The sequence below is a fragment of the Fusarium keratoplasticum genome, chromosome 5, assembly GCF_025433545.1.
Source record: "Fusarium keratoplasticum isolate Fu6.1 chromosome 5, whole genome shotgun sequence".
Classification (NCBI taxonomy): Eukaryota; Fungi; Ascomycota; class Sordariomycetes; order Hypocreales; family Nectriaceae; genus Fusarium; species Fusarium keratoplasticum.
This window is the reverse complement of record NC_070533.1, coordinates 3,074,114-3,087,663: the sequence shown is the minus strand read 5'-3', so window position 1 is coordinate 3,087,663 and position 13,550 is coordinate 3,074,114. Positions and strand designations below refer to the sequence as shown.

Here is a 13,550-nt window from a genome sequence, read left to right as displayed (position 1 = left end):
ACTCTCTGCCGTTCCGGTGTCTCGTTTATTTCTTAACCGGCGTGCCTGTAGCCTTCAGCCTTCAGATGATGGAATTTCTCAGGCCAGATTCATCCCAAACGCAACGCGGCGCTTAAGCCTGTGCTCCTACAGGCAGCCTCACTCGGTTGCATGAGGCTGTGCAGCGGAGAGCCTGAAATGACCCTCCTCCCCCAAAGATTGTTTATTTTCAACCTCTCTATGTCAAACTGACTCGAATTTTTTGCCAGAATCTTCAGATTGCTTGTGGCGCTCACTTCACTCACTCAGCAAACATGCGCCTCCTCAATACGCAAACCATCGTGGTCGAGTCATTCGACGATGACAAAATCCCTTCGTACGCCATTCTGTCCCACACCTGGGAGGCAGAGGAGGTCACTTTCCAGGACATGGAGCCTGGTAGGGCGACAAGCAAAAAAGGTTGGGCAAAGGTCAAGGACAGTTGCTCTATGGCCCGCAAGAATGGATTCGACTACGTCTGGCTGGACACTTGCTGCATCGACAAGACCAGCAGCGCCGAGTTGTCCGAGGCCATCAACTCTATGTACCACTGGTACCAGGAAGCCACAGTGTGCTACGCCTTTCTTGCAGATGTCTCCGATTTAGCTGGGCTCCCCAAAAGCAAGTGGTTCACTAGAGGGTGGACGTTGCAAGAGCTGATTGCCCCCTCGTCAATGATTTTCCTCAGCCAGACATGGGAAGAGCTAGGCACCAAAGCAACACTTGATCAAGTCATATCAGAACGCACTAGAATACCCAAAGCCATCCTTTCGGGGGACCAAGATCTAGAGGCCGCCAGTGTTGCCCAGAGAATGTCATGGGCAGCAGATCGAAGGACCACAAGGAGAGAAGACCTTGCCTATTGTCTGATGGGAATCTTCGGCATCAACATGCCACTGCTTTATGGGGAGGGAGAAAGGGCCTTTATCAGGCTCCAAGAGGAAATCATGAGAGTCTCAGACGATCACAGTCTCTTCGCATGGAAGTATCCAAACGGTCGTGGCGGGCTTCTCGCTGTTAGCCCAGCTGCATTCAAAGACTCTGGCAACATCATTCCCTGGAATCCCTTCATGCCGTACAACAGTCCCTTCACCCTTACGAACAAGGGAGTCCACCTGGACCTTCCCTTCATTGGCTTGGGTGATAGGGGCACCGGCCTTGCTGTCCTCTCCTGCACCGAGGTTGGCGATCCGGACAAACTGGTTGCGATCTATCTGCGGGACTCATTTCTGACGATGGAACATTTTGAGAGATGCAAGAGCGAACAATTCGACCTGATCAACCTGAAAAAATTCAGACCTGCGCAATATCCAACCAGAAGCTTGTGCATCAGGTTGCGAGGTCGGAGTCAACGACCCAAAGGGGCTTTAGACGAGAAGGCTCAAGATGATCGATCGCGATTAGCTGGCAAATAGTTGACTGGTGGAAGGTTTGACCAACACATGGACACGGAGCATGAAGAGCAAAAGCAACTCTGGCTCGCCATTGTTCAAGGCCGTGAAGCTGATGTGAAGCGGCTCCTGGCTCTCCCCAACGTCCAGTTAGATTTCAAAGATAATTGCAGGCGCACCCCATTGGCTCTCGCGGCAGAGGCTGGACAGGAGGGCATTGTTAGACTGCTGCTGGACCAACGCGACGTCGATATCAACCCGGGGAGACATCACGAGCTATCGCCGATTATCTATGCTACAAAAAGAGGACATGAAGGGGTTGTGTGGCAGCTTCTAGCTCGGACAGACATCCACTCTAGTCCCAGTGACTTGCTGTCGGTAGCGGCATGTAGCGGCCATGAGACTCTACTAAGTCAGCTCTTGGCTAGGAGGGATATCCGAGAGCATCTTACAACTGAAAATTATGCGACAATTCTCTCTGATGCCGCTCAGGATGGGCATGAATCCGTGGTTCGCCTACTACTCAGCTCAGGAAAGGTTCATCCGGATCAGGAGGACGATCTAGACAACACGGCTCTTTGGTGGGCAGCGGCCAACGGGCATGAAGCTATCGTCAAGCTGCTACTCGAAACCAGCTGGTTTGATGCTTGCTGCAAGGGTCGTGACGGGACGACTGCTCTCTGGCATGCTGCCTCAAAAGGATACGAAGGGATTGCCAGGTTACTGATCCAACAAGGCACCGATTTAGAATCCCCAGGGAGAGACGGCCGCTCGCCCCTACGTGTAGCGTCTTCCAAGGGATATGCTCCCATCGTGAAAGAATTGCTCTATTTTGGAGCGGAGACAAATCCGAGGAGTGGCTACGATCGCACGGCGCTCATGGAAGCGGCGATCAATGGCCACGACGCTATAGTGAGGTTGCTTCTTGAAAGCGGCGCCGCTATCAATACGAAGGTCCGCATAGAAAGCAAGCCTCGCACCCATCGGTCGGCCCTAGACTATGCGTGCGAGGCCGGCCATGAGAGTGTTGTCAAGTTGCTCCTCGATCATGGTGCTCCCGTTTGCGTTCTGAAACGTGCTACCCAGGGAGGGCATGCGGGCATCCTCAAGCTGCTGCTTGAGAAGAGGTCCCATAGTGCTTTGGCAGACGATGATATCTATGCTGTTATACACGATGCTGTCGAGAATGGGCACTCTGATATTGTCAGGATTCTGTTGGAGGCAACAGAGGACACAGAAGCGGTCCTCCGACCGTTCCACCTTGTCGTCGCAGCCATCAATAGGGATCTAATCATGGCAAAGTTACTACTGGAAAACGACGCAGACGTAAACTCTGCGTGGAACGGAGGCCTGCTCTTTGGCTTTGCTGCTAAACAAGGTTGTGACGAGATCGTCAAGGCGATGCTGCCTGAGCCATGTGGGCAAGACTGGAAGACTCAACTCGAACAAAGGGTTGAGAGCATTGGGCTGGGTTACGAAGTCGGCCGACACGAATCAGATATGCCGGAGCAACAATCACAGTGGAGGCAAGCCCACGACTACACCCTATGTCCACTATGGTGTGCCACCCTCAACGGGCACGAGGAGATGGTTAAACTCCTGCTGGATCACGGCGCCAATCCCGACAGCGTAGTACATAGCTGGGAGAGTGGTGGGTGTAGTAGGACAGTGCTCTACGACGCTGCTCGGCTGAACCACGAAGGCGTCGTGCGCCTGCTACTCTCAAGCGGCGCCTGCCCAAACCTCGGTGGCCGCGGCTTCTCTCCCCTGATCCAGGCTTCGCTCTATTCCACCTGCGACAGCGTTGCAGTAGCGCGGATGCTCCTCGAGAGCGGTGCAGACGTTGAGGTTATGTCATACACCAACGAAACCCCCCTGATGTGTGCCGCCAGGTCGGGCAATGTGGCCGTGGTCAAGCTCTTGTTAACGCATGGGGCGAATCGCAAGACCGAGAACCGCAAAGGCGAAACTGCAATGTGTTACGCCTCTAACCATGATGTTACGAATTTTCTTTGGTGAGGCCATCGTGTCACTTTTGTATCTATCTACCTATGCTAGTTGGCTTTGAGGATGGTCCTTGTTTTGACAAAGGTTTCGTTTCTGTTTTTCCCGATACTTGGGTTTGGATGAGGATATAGTCAGATTCCCTTCAAAGAGGCTTGACTACTGAGCATGCTATGAATAGACTTTGTGTGCAATATAGGGAATTGGTAGTGTGTGGCTTCATTCTCTGAATTGCTGGTCACCTCCTACCATGCAGGGCCCGAAACAGTATTCACTGCATGCTAGCTAACTAGGTATATCTCACCTTATTTTGGTTTCATGAGTCCTTGTGCGGCCGGCCAGCGTGAATAGTAATAGTACCTGCGAGCAATTTGACTCAATGAGCAAAACGGAAATCCTTGCGTTTGCTTCCAGCATCCGTTGTAGTTTCGAGGTAGTGAATTTGTTCCTGTGTAAGTGTTAACCTTCCATATACATGTAGGATGTGTTCAACCATGACTTACATCCTTGCTCAGGGCATTCCATGCGCGGTCTCTCTGCTTGTTGCGCCAGATGTAGTAACCCTTGGCAATCAGATAGATGATAATATTAGCAGCGCAAATAGCCGTGAGTTGTTTGTTGCCACGGCGGTCTAGGCAGTCAGTTAAGTGGCCAACGACAAGTTGATGCTTCTGGAAACTCACAATGGGGTCTATCATCGGCTCGGTAGATGTTTGCGTGAACGATTCCTCCAACTTGGACAAACATGCTTTGAGAGACATTAGCATCAGAAACGTTGGAACAGTTGATCGAATCTTCTCACTTGTATAAAGCAGCAGAAACAGTTCTTGTTCGGACAGTGTTGGAGTTTCGGCTACACCAACCGACCTGAATAGCGTGTGCTGTCTCCAAGTTAGACCAGAGCATTGTTTTGAAATTCCTCAAACTCACTTGACGGATACGATAGCAACACAGTCAGCACTGCAAACTTGGCCCATGAGCCAACAGAGTCTGGCAAGGTCAAGAGGGCGATCAGGGTGGGAAGAACCCAGATTTGTGCGAAAACACCCATCAGCGATCTTTCGTTCCAAATCTCGGAAAAGTACGTCACGACCAGCATCTACACAACCACATTAGCATGGCGTTCCCAAGTAAGGTGCTGACAGAGAGATTCTTACAGTAATGGCACCCAGAACCTGAGTCGGAATAGTGAGCAGATTTGAATCAAAAGTCGAAAAGCCGATGTTCCGAAGAGTTAAAGTCAGATACGCATCAGGAGGTCCAGTGGGAATCAGGAACGTAAGGCCAATGATGTACATCGGCCACAAGTCGTAGTCGCACAGAGACTTCCAGAGCAGCTTAAAGTCCACGGCCTGTCGGTTATGCATGTCGCCCTTGGAGGGGTCGTCCCTGAGGATGCGGTTGACCATGATAATCTCCTCGCGCTCGTCGAACCATCCCTTCTTGTTCCACCAGGACTTGGTTTGAGTTGGGGAGGCAACCATGGTGAACCAGGACCAGATGCCGACTGTCAAGGTGAGGATGCCTTCAAGAAGGAAAAGCCATCTCCAGCCCTCTTGGCCATGAAGACCACGGAGGCGCAGAAGTCCAAAGGCCAAGATCGGGGCAACAATGTCGGTGACTCGTAGACTTGTCCAGAATAGGGCCAGGCGGAAGGGCAGCTCTGTGCCCTTGAAGAAGTACGACTAGAAAACCACCATTAGAGTCAAGCCTGTTGGGTTCCACAACCAGGTCCAACATACCAAGTACAGGATCACATCGGGGATAAAACCTCCCTGAAGGAGTCCTAACAGAACACGACAAACCAAGAAACTGGTTCTACCACTCAGCCAGAACTGAGAAGCTGCAACAACACTCCAGAGGCACATAATCGTTGGAATCTAGAAGCAGGTTAGCAATACTACAAACAAAGGGCTTGGCAATCATACCCATCGATCAGGTCCCAACTTCTTGCTGATAAGCTGAGAAGGCAGTTCGGCGCACAAGAACGAAAGTCTGAACACAGTATTTCCCAAGTTGAAATCTAGTTTTGATCAGTTAAACAACCTCCTCTAAGCTGATTCGAGGTAGTCTTACCATTAGTGCTCAAACCGAGATCATCCAGAAAGTTGTCAGTGTTGGCCTGGCTGAGATTTCCTCTATCCAGGTCCAAAGCAAAGAATGCAACACAGGCCCAAGCCGTGATCTTCCAATCAAGTTTGTTGATCAGAGGCTGTGTAGTGTTAGTCTGAGAGTAGCCATGTCAAACTTGTTACCTACAAGCTCTTCTGCCCAAGTCCATCTCGCAGACGGGTCGAAGCGATGCAAGTTCTCGTACTTTTCGGTCGGGTGAAAGTACTTGGCGAGCGCGGGATCATCATACACAGATGGCTGGGTGGCAATCTCTTCCAACTGAGGATGAAACTTCTTGCCTCGGAAGAGAGTCGTGATTGGAAGAACAGGAGGCTCAGTCTTTTGAAGCTCCTGCTGCTCGAGAATGCGTGCCCTCGCAGCCTGGATATCCTCTTCAGACTGAGAGTTGTTGGCTGCGTTATCGTAAGCCACAACAGTCTCGGGCTTGCCCGACGAGGAGTCGTCACTTTTCTCCGTAATGGCCATTCTCTGCTGTGTTTCTTGAGGGGATGTTGAGATCTGGCGTTGTAGAAATCGATCGACAGGGCAGCGGACGAGAGATTAAATAACGATTCCAAGTTCCAACAAGCCGGTAACGGGTCTCGGCCGACGAGCCTTGCTATTGTTCCGACGAGACGAGGATTAGATTACGACAGGATGGGCTTGATCTCGCCATAGCTCACCAGAGATGCCGGGATAGCCCAACTCAGCCCGAGACCGAGTGTGAGGTTGACGGGAGACGAGTACCGGGACTGAGAAGGCCAAGGATAACGCAATCATTGGGACTTCAGGTCACATTCTGGGAACAAGACGGACAGCTCATATTATGCGATGCATGGCGATATGACGGGATGAGGCCTTGGACTGGGCTCTGCCTCGAGATGTATGGTTATGCTACCCATGTTTGGAAATCTTTCCGTAACTATGGTCTTGGCGAAGCCAGCTCGAGATAACCGCGTCGTTGCCACTCGGTTGCCAAGCAGGCGCAATCAGAGACCAAATTATTGGTTCAGCCGCCATGAGACAGTTCCAAAGCAACCACACCCCGAGGAGATGGCCACTCCTCATCGCACAGGGGTAGTGTGAAGCCGGGGTGACTACCGAAGCTCCCCGGGTGGGGGCACACGCTCTAGAGAACGCCATGAATCAAGCTTAATCCTACTCCATGTGCAATGTTGAGCTCTAGTCTGGGCCACAGACATTAAGGGAATAGCACTTTTCAAGCGTCGTGTAAAGGAGCGAGTCTGCCTCGCACGAAATCGCTTAGAGTGCACACCGTTGAGAACTTGAACCCTCTGAGGAACATCCACGGCTATGATCGTAGCCGAAGTATTTCTCGATTTGTCTCCTCGCTTGGATTGTATCCCAATGTAACGATAAGGTTGTATTGCGAATAGAACCCTGGGGATTGGCTCAATCTCGTTGCCCAAGTGTGGGTTTGGATGGCGCAACACCATTTTAGTATGACCTCTTATTCCAACCCCCTCGATACCTTGGGTCAGCCGCAATTCGCAACTTAACATGGTTGCAAACAAAAAGGGTACACAATAACAAGTTCTCTTTTGTCGACTTAGTGGTATCGCGAGGCTTAACTGCCACCGAAATTCGAGTAAAGACTGACAGAGGTCACTCCAAAGTCGAGGTACTCGAGGCGATGGCGCAACGGATCGACATCTCGACGTGCGTTTCATGACATCTTGCGATATTGCCAAGACGCCAATCACTGAACGGGGCCATTTACCGAACCCATGGGGTAGCTTCGGATATGTATGTTCCCAACTCAATTCGGCGAATCCTGTGATATCCTTGACGGCGTGGGGGTTATCAGAGCTCAAACTCCCAGCCTTTGCACCATACAGACTAAGCATGATTAAACGCTAACAGGTGTCATGTTAGAAGATAGCCGAGAGCTTCAAGCTTGGCAGATGCAAGAGGGCCTGCTTCTGTAAACTGACCCCGCGATGTTGCCATCAACGCTCCATGTGGCATCTGCTAGCAGACCGGTTTCCGGCCGGTCGGTACCTTCGGGCTCGGCCCCGGTGGCGAGCAGAATCGGTCGTACATATTCCCGACAGTCCGATACAGTGAGAAGACATTGCTCTGGAATCCTAGAGGGAAGGGGTATTCGCTTAAGGGCGGTATGCTTGGCCGAGTCACGGGAGACGCCAGAACTACCGCGGCTGTCTATGGGTATCTAGGATGAAAATGAGACGAATTACTTAACTAAAATAGACCTGGTAAGTGGACGACGGTTTCATGCCAAGTTCTTTTCTTAATTGACTTGATTTATCAGCTGTCGCTCTGCAAGCTAGTCTCCCTTCAAGTCTACAGTCTCTAATGCAACTTGAAAAAGTATTGGCCGATATCCCGATACTTTCAAGGATCACATTAGCTGTACAGGTGTACAATAATCAAGCAAACACATTGCTATGCGTTTCAACCGAGGTGGTCCATGGTGTACCTGGGACTCGAAGTGATATGTGGCCAACATGGCGCAAGATGAGGTGATGCATCTTCAAAGGAGGGTGGCACACAACCATAACTTGCTGGATTAAATCGCGACCTCAGCTTGTTCTTTTTGACAGAATCTAGTCTCGTGTTTAGGAAGTAACTAATGCATATTGGATGGCTCATGGTAACGCACTACACCTCCTGACGCAAACCGAGAGACCTCGCACCTCATCTTCCGCGTGTGATGCTGACGAATCAATACTGCGCGGGGTACTCGGACGTATTCTTGATAGTGCTGATAGATAGGGATGCTGCTTTTCAGCTAGGTATAAAGATACGGAGTTTATCCCCTTCTCGAGGGGATGCAAACCACAGCACCTCAGCAGTGACCCCAAACACTTTGAAAACCCAGTGATAATAAGCCCATACCTTGATAAACAAACAATTTCATAAGAACAATGTCTCCTCCCGCTGCCGAAATCGATGTTCAAACAACTGCCCCGGCAGTCCAGCCGGTCACCAAGACCATTGTTGGCACCAAGAGCAGCAGCGCCTCGCGTCTGGACGGTCCTCTCACCTACTCCGGCAGCCTCGACTCCGAGGAGCAGTTTGATGTCACTGCCGTAATCGGCCGAGAATTCCCCAAGCTGCAGCTTAGTGAGATTCTCAAGGATGACACCAAGCTCAGAGACCTGGCGGTGCTTAGTACGTTTCGTTCCACGTCCCTTATCGCCAACGCGCAAAAGGGGTGTGCTAACAGAAGTGCAGTTTCTCAGCGAGGTGTCGTTTTCTTCCGCAACCAGGAAATCAACATTGAAGATCAGAAGTATCTTGGTCAGAGACTCGGCGAACTGACAGGAAAGCCTGAGACTTCCAAGGTGAGACTTGTATGAATATGTTCCTGAAGAGAGACTCACTAGTAGGTAGCTCCACCGACATGCTCTCTCCAACAGCAAGCGTGGTATCGCCGTCGACGAAAATGGCAAGCTCGACGACGAGGTTTCGGTTATCTCATCTGAACAGAACCGAAAGTTCTACAAGGATCGCTTCTCTTCCTTGTCGAGGAGCCTGGCTGGAGAAGGCTGGCATGCAGAGTAAGTGGCACCCCGTGTGCGAGTCACCAAATCAAAATCCTAATAGCAGAATTCAGCATCACGTTCGAGAACATTCCCTCCGACTACGCTATCCTGAAGATTATCCAGCCCCCCGAGGACGTTGGGGGCGATACTCTGTGGGCCAGTGGCTACGAGCTGTACGACCGTCTGTCGCCGCCCATTCAGAAGCTGGCCGAGAGCCTCACAGCGACGCATCATCAGCCCAACTTTGTGCGTGTCAAGAATGAATTCGGCCAGGAATTGATCGATGACAACCGTGGCTCTCCTGAGAACACGGGCCTTGACTTTAAGGCTGAACAGTATGTGCTAGAAGGCTGTCAGGCGAAATGGGCTGAATCACTGACGCATATAGTCCCGTGATCCGGACGAACCCTGTTACGGGATGGAAGAGCTTGTTTGCTGCTGGCCACCAGCTTACAGCTGGGCATATCAATGGCGTGACCGAGACGGAGAGTGAGATTCTCAAGAACTACTGTAAGTCAAAACTAAACCCACCTCACTCTGGTGCCGTCCGCCTGCTCACCGCCAAGTCCGTCAACTCATCACGGAGAACCACGACCTCCAAGTTCGATTCCGCTGGGGCAAGAATGATCTGGCCATCTGGGACAAGTAAGTAAACCCTTGCAAGATTTCGGTCGTCGTCGAGTTGGGAAACTAATCAGGTGTGTCACGCAGCCGTTCTGTGTTTCACACTGCTACTAAGTAAGTCCAATTTTCCGATCATATCGAGACACAGCATGCTGATTAAGGACACAAGTGACTACATCGGGAAGCGCCAAGGAAACCGTGTCGTGTCACTTGGAGAGAGGCCGTACTTTGACCCAGCTTCAAAGTCGCGAAGGGAGGCACTCGGGGTTGCCCAGTGAACTGCCAGCCAGAGACATAGTTCGTTCCTCCAGAATAAACATTTTTCATTTAAACTTGGAATGTATATCCTTTTCGAAGCAATTTCGTTAAATCGGCCATGGGTGTCGAGGAGTTGCAATCGTGTGCCAGCCTTATCTTGTGCCTTGAGTGAGATGCTATTCCAAAAATCCACGCCTCGACAAAAGGAGCTACATCGTGTCACACCTCCAGGTCACACAGATGACATGGCAAAGGATGAGCCCCTGAATGCCCAAGTCAACAATGTTTCGTTTGGTCCTCTTGCTGGCCGCGAAAATTCCACGACGTTGGGATGATCAGGGGGTTAAGCCAGGAGTGGTTTAGTGACCCCCGCTTGCCCCATCTGTGCAACGCGCTTTCCTTCGAGATCTCGTTTGATTGTGCATCGTTAGGGCAACCGCATTCTCATCACGTTACAACGATGCGTGCGTCGTACAGTGCAGCTAACATAGATTGGAGCAGAGATCCAATGTGAGATGTCAGGAAGCTAAGCGGCAATGGATACAGCTGTTTTCAATGCGAAGATGGACCACCACAACATCCGTACCCATCTATTCATGATTGGCTAGGTCAGGTAGTTAGAGGTCTCTTTAGTAGTCCTCATGCTCGTGTTGTGTGTGCGCGCTCAGAGGCAGGTGCCTCGGCCCAAATACCAGCTCAAGTCAAGCCCACAACATCAAGAGAGCTATGGCGGGGAACAGTCCACGTTGATATCGGACAACGCTTACTGAATGATGCAGCATCTTTGTATCCCCTGAGCAGGGCTTGTCCTACTACAAGAAGTGCTTGTACAACTGCCAACTTGGACGGCATGGCTCGTCTCACAGCCAAATAGACAAGTCAAGCCAAGACCCTTGCTCAACTGACGTCGTCCTCGTCCGACTTGGATGAGATGCATATGACGATAGAACAAACTGGACCAACGAGCAATTCTAAGTTAATATATCTGAACCTGCTCCTTCGGGTAGAGACAGGTCCTCCCACCGCCCAGCATGACTGAGATTGCCAATGATTGACCAGGAGCTGGTCGGGTGATCGCACAGTGTCAACCTCCATGCTAGTAGTGGAGGCATGGATGCGCTGCAAGGGACGAGCTGCAGCGGGAGGGCCAACGATTTATGCCCTACAAGCGAGGGCCTCGGTCGAGCTGAGAGTGGGCAGCGGCGAATTTTGCACTGGGCCAGGCCCAAGCTCCTCCACTCTGGAAGCTGCCTGGGTCAGGTACATCAACCACAAGAGGGCCCGCACCTGCAGAAAACCTCGACTCGACAAGCGCGTCAAGACATTCTCTCTTCTCCCGCACCGCACGCACATCACCACGAATCTTTTCAATATCCTCCATCGCCCTTTCTTGCGCATCCCTCGCAAGATACTCACAGGTAGGCGCTCTCTATTTCTCTGCTCGTCGTGTCAAAAAGTCCACCTTTCCGCCCGCACCACTGCCCTCCATCTCATCCTCTTCACATCCATCATCGCGGCCCTGGCCCTCGAATACTCGAGCTGCTGGAGAAGTTTGCTGGAAATCTCTGCACCCCGCCCCCGCCTGCCTTTTTCAGCTTCCGCGGCGTTCTCAGAGTGGGCACAATACTGGGCTGTGGTCCTGGCCAGGCCTGTCGGTAGAGACTCAACCGTTATCGAAACGCTCTCTGCATCCAATCTCACCGTTACTGCACCGTCATTCCCACGAGACGAGACGCATTGCGAGTCGGCTGCATACCTCGAGTGCGCCTTCTGAACTCTTTCTCATCAAGATTGCGGGCGGTCTGCTTGTTCCCTGACTCCCCCAGAAAAGCCCCTCCCCCTCTTCCGTCACCACTCATCAACCCCTCGCCAATCTTTTGCCTCTATCGGATCTCGGGGGCTGCTGACCGCACTAGCTCAAGCCATCCTCTTGACGCTGAAAAGCAATTTCAACAAGCAGCTGGCTTCCGTTGCTAACTTGAACTCTCAGAAAACCTCCTCACACTACACTTCTCAACTCATCAAAATGGATTACCAGCAGCCTCGTGGTGCCTGCTACTCTTGTGAGTGCGATAGCCCTTCTGACAGCCATTTACACAACTTCCCTCGTGACTGAGCCGCCCCTCAGCGCCCCTCACACTTTGCGACAGCCCGTCATCCACGATTTCGCATTGAGCGTTTCGTGTGTCTAGCGGTTTGCTTGCACTGGCGTGAGAGGTGTCAGAGTAGCTTGACGTGCCCATTGATATTTCTCTGGTCGGTTCTGTGCCATCTCATGGCCGCTGTGCCGGCTTGGCGAGGGCTCATTGACCTCTTGAGATACGGGTCAAAGCGCCGACTTCACTCTCCCTCGCTGTTCATGCCAGAGACGTTCTAGAACATATGCTAACTTCGACACAGGCGGCTCTACTGGCCACCAGGTATGACCTGCGGTTTCGCGTCATTGCAATCTACTCACTGTTCATTTAGGCCCGTGACTGCCCTACCAAGGGACCTGCTAAGTGGTAAGAAGCCATCACCTATCCCATATCTATTTCTCCTGCTAACTGTCATTCCCTAGCTACAACTGCGGTGGTAAGATGGAGTGAACCTTCAGTCTGGAACATCGAGAGCTAACTTGTTTTGTGAATAGGCGAGGGCCACATGAGTACGCATTCTGTCGCTATTCAGCCAGACTTGAACTAACCCATGATATTAGGCCGCGACTGCTCTGAGCCCATGAAGGACAACAAGTCCTGCTACAAGTGCGGCCAGCCCGGCCACATCTCCCGCGATTGCCCCATGAGCGGTGGCAGCGGACAGGCCACTGAGTGCTACAAGGTATGTCTTTATCGTTATCGCCTGCATTTCTTCACTAACCAGACCGTAGTGTGGTGAGCTCGGTCACATTGCCCGCAACTGCACCAAGGCCTCCTTCGGCAACTCCTACGGTGGCAGCGGTGGCTTCGGCGGTGGTGCCGGCAAGACCTGCTACTCTTGCGGTGGTTACGGCCACATGTCTCGTATGGTCACCCTCTCCAAACACGCGGATTCTAGCTAACAAAAGTGTAGGTGAGTGCGTCAACGGCATGAAGTGCTACAACTGTGGCGAGTCTGGTCACTACTCCCGCGACTGCCCCAAGGAGTCTGCTGGTGGCGAGAAGATCTGCTACAAGTGCCAGCAGGCTGGTCACGTCCAGGCTCAGTGCCCCAACAACTAAAATGGCGACTCGTGTCCTCCCGGATTCACGATGGGAGAGGGTTGACGTGGCGACTCCTTGATACCCACGGACGATTTTATTTTCTTTGTTCATTCTCAGCATTTTGACAAAAGTTCATCTTCTCGCATGACGTTAATGATCATCACGGCAAAAATGGCGGCTTTACGGAAAACAACCATTACGCAAATCTCGATAAGGCTGGCGGTACCCGGCCTCGATTGGAACATGTCAGCATTGGATTTCGTCCCATAATGAACGACTTCGACCACGCAGACGACTCGACTTTGAGGAGAGAGACGGATGGTGACGGGTGATGAGTGACGAGATCAAAAACATGGCGGCTTGCGAGCGAGGGCCCGGCGTCCCCGACGCTGTGGCTACTTGCCGCTGGTGGAGAGCCCAAGCTGAGAGCG

The 13,550-nt window shown here is 51.8% G+C and overlaps 5 protein-coding genes across 5 annotated transcripts; 4 read left to right on the top strand and 1 right to left on the bottom strand.

The window, feature by feature from the left end:
* Positions 1 to 293: 293 nt before the first annotated feature.
* Positions 294 to 1,433, top strand: NCS57_00758300 (HET domain-containing protein; the record flags this gene model as incomplete). Its single annotated transcript, XM_053057427.1, has 1 exon — positions 294 to 1,433. One exon carries the CDS (start codon positions 294 to 296, stop codon positions 1,431 to 1,433), a length of 1,140 nt encoding a protein of 379 aa, XP_052913622.1.
* A 27-nt stretch (positions 1,434 to 1,460) lies between these two features.
* On the top strand, positions 1,461 to 3,428 carry NCS57_00758200 (HET domain-containing protein; the record flags this gene model as incomplete). Its single annotated transcript, XM_053057426.1, has 1 exon — positions 1,461 to 3,428. One exon carries the CDS (start codon positions 1,461 to 1,463, stop codon positions 3,426 to 3,428), a length of 1,968 nt encoding a protein of 655 aa, XP_052913621.1.
* Positions 3,429 to 3,789: 361 nt separating this feature from the next.
* On the bottom strand, positions 3,790 to 6,011 carry NCS57_00758100 (uncharacterized protein; the record flags this gene model as incomplete). The annotated part of the gene is made up of 10 exons (XM_053057425.1): positions 3,790 to 3,861; positions 3,917 to 4,044; positions 4,097 to 4,161; positions 4,216 to 4,294; positions 4,344 to 4,512; positions 4,571 to 5,098; positions 5,156 to 5,293; positions 5,342 to 5,436; positions 5,490 to 5,625; positions 5,673 to 6,011. The coding sequence occupies 10 exons, from the start codon at positions 6,009 to 6,011 to the stop codon at positions 3,790 to 3,792; spliced, it is 1,749 nt and encodes a 582-aa protein (XP_052913620.1).
* Positions 6,012 to 8,434: 2,423 nt separating this feature from the next.
* On the top strand, positions 8,435 to 9,957 carry NCS57_00758000 (TauD domain-containing protein; the record flags this gene model as incomplete). The annotated part of the gene is made up of 8 exons (XM_053057424.1): positions 8,435 to 8,681; positions 8,745 to 8,854; positions 8,904 to 9,070; positions 9,127 to 9,390; positions 9,444 to 9,565; positions 9,622 to 9,700; positions 9,767 to 9,793; positions 9,849 to 9,957. 8 exons carry the CDS (start codon positions 8,435 to 8,437, stop codon positions 9,955 to 9,957), a joined length of 1,125 nt encoding a protein of 374 aa, XP_052913619.1.
* Positions 9,958 to 11,255: 1,298 nt separating this feature from the next.
* On the top strand, positions 11,256 to 13,137 carry NCS57_00757900 (Cellular nucleic acid-binding protein; the record flags this gene model as incomplete). Its single annotated transcript, XM_053057423.1, has 8 exons — positions 11,256 to 12,000; positions 12,338 to 12,357; positions 12,407 to 12,441; positions 12,498 to 12,511; positions 12,570 to 12,584; positions 12,636 to 12,757; positions 12,807 to 12,939; positions 12,989 to 13,137. The coding sequence occupies exons 1-8, from the start codon at positions 11,964 to 11,966 to the stop codon at positions 13,135 to 13,137; spliced, it is 525 nt and encodes a 174-aa protein (XP_052913618.1). The 5' UTR covers positions 11,256 to 11,963.
* Positions 13,138 to 13,550: the final 413 nt, after the last annotated feature.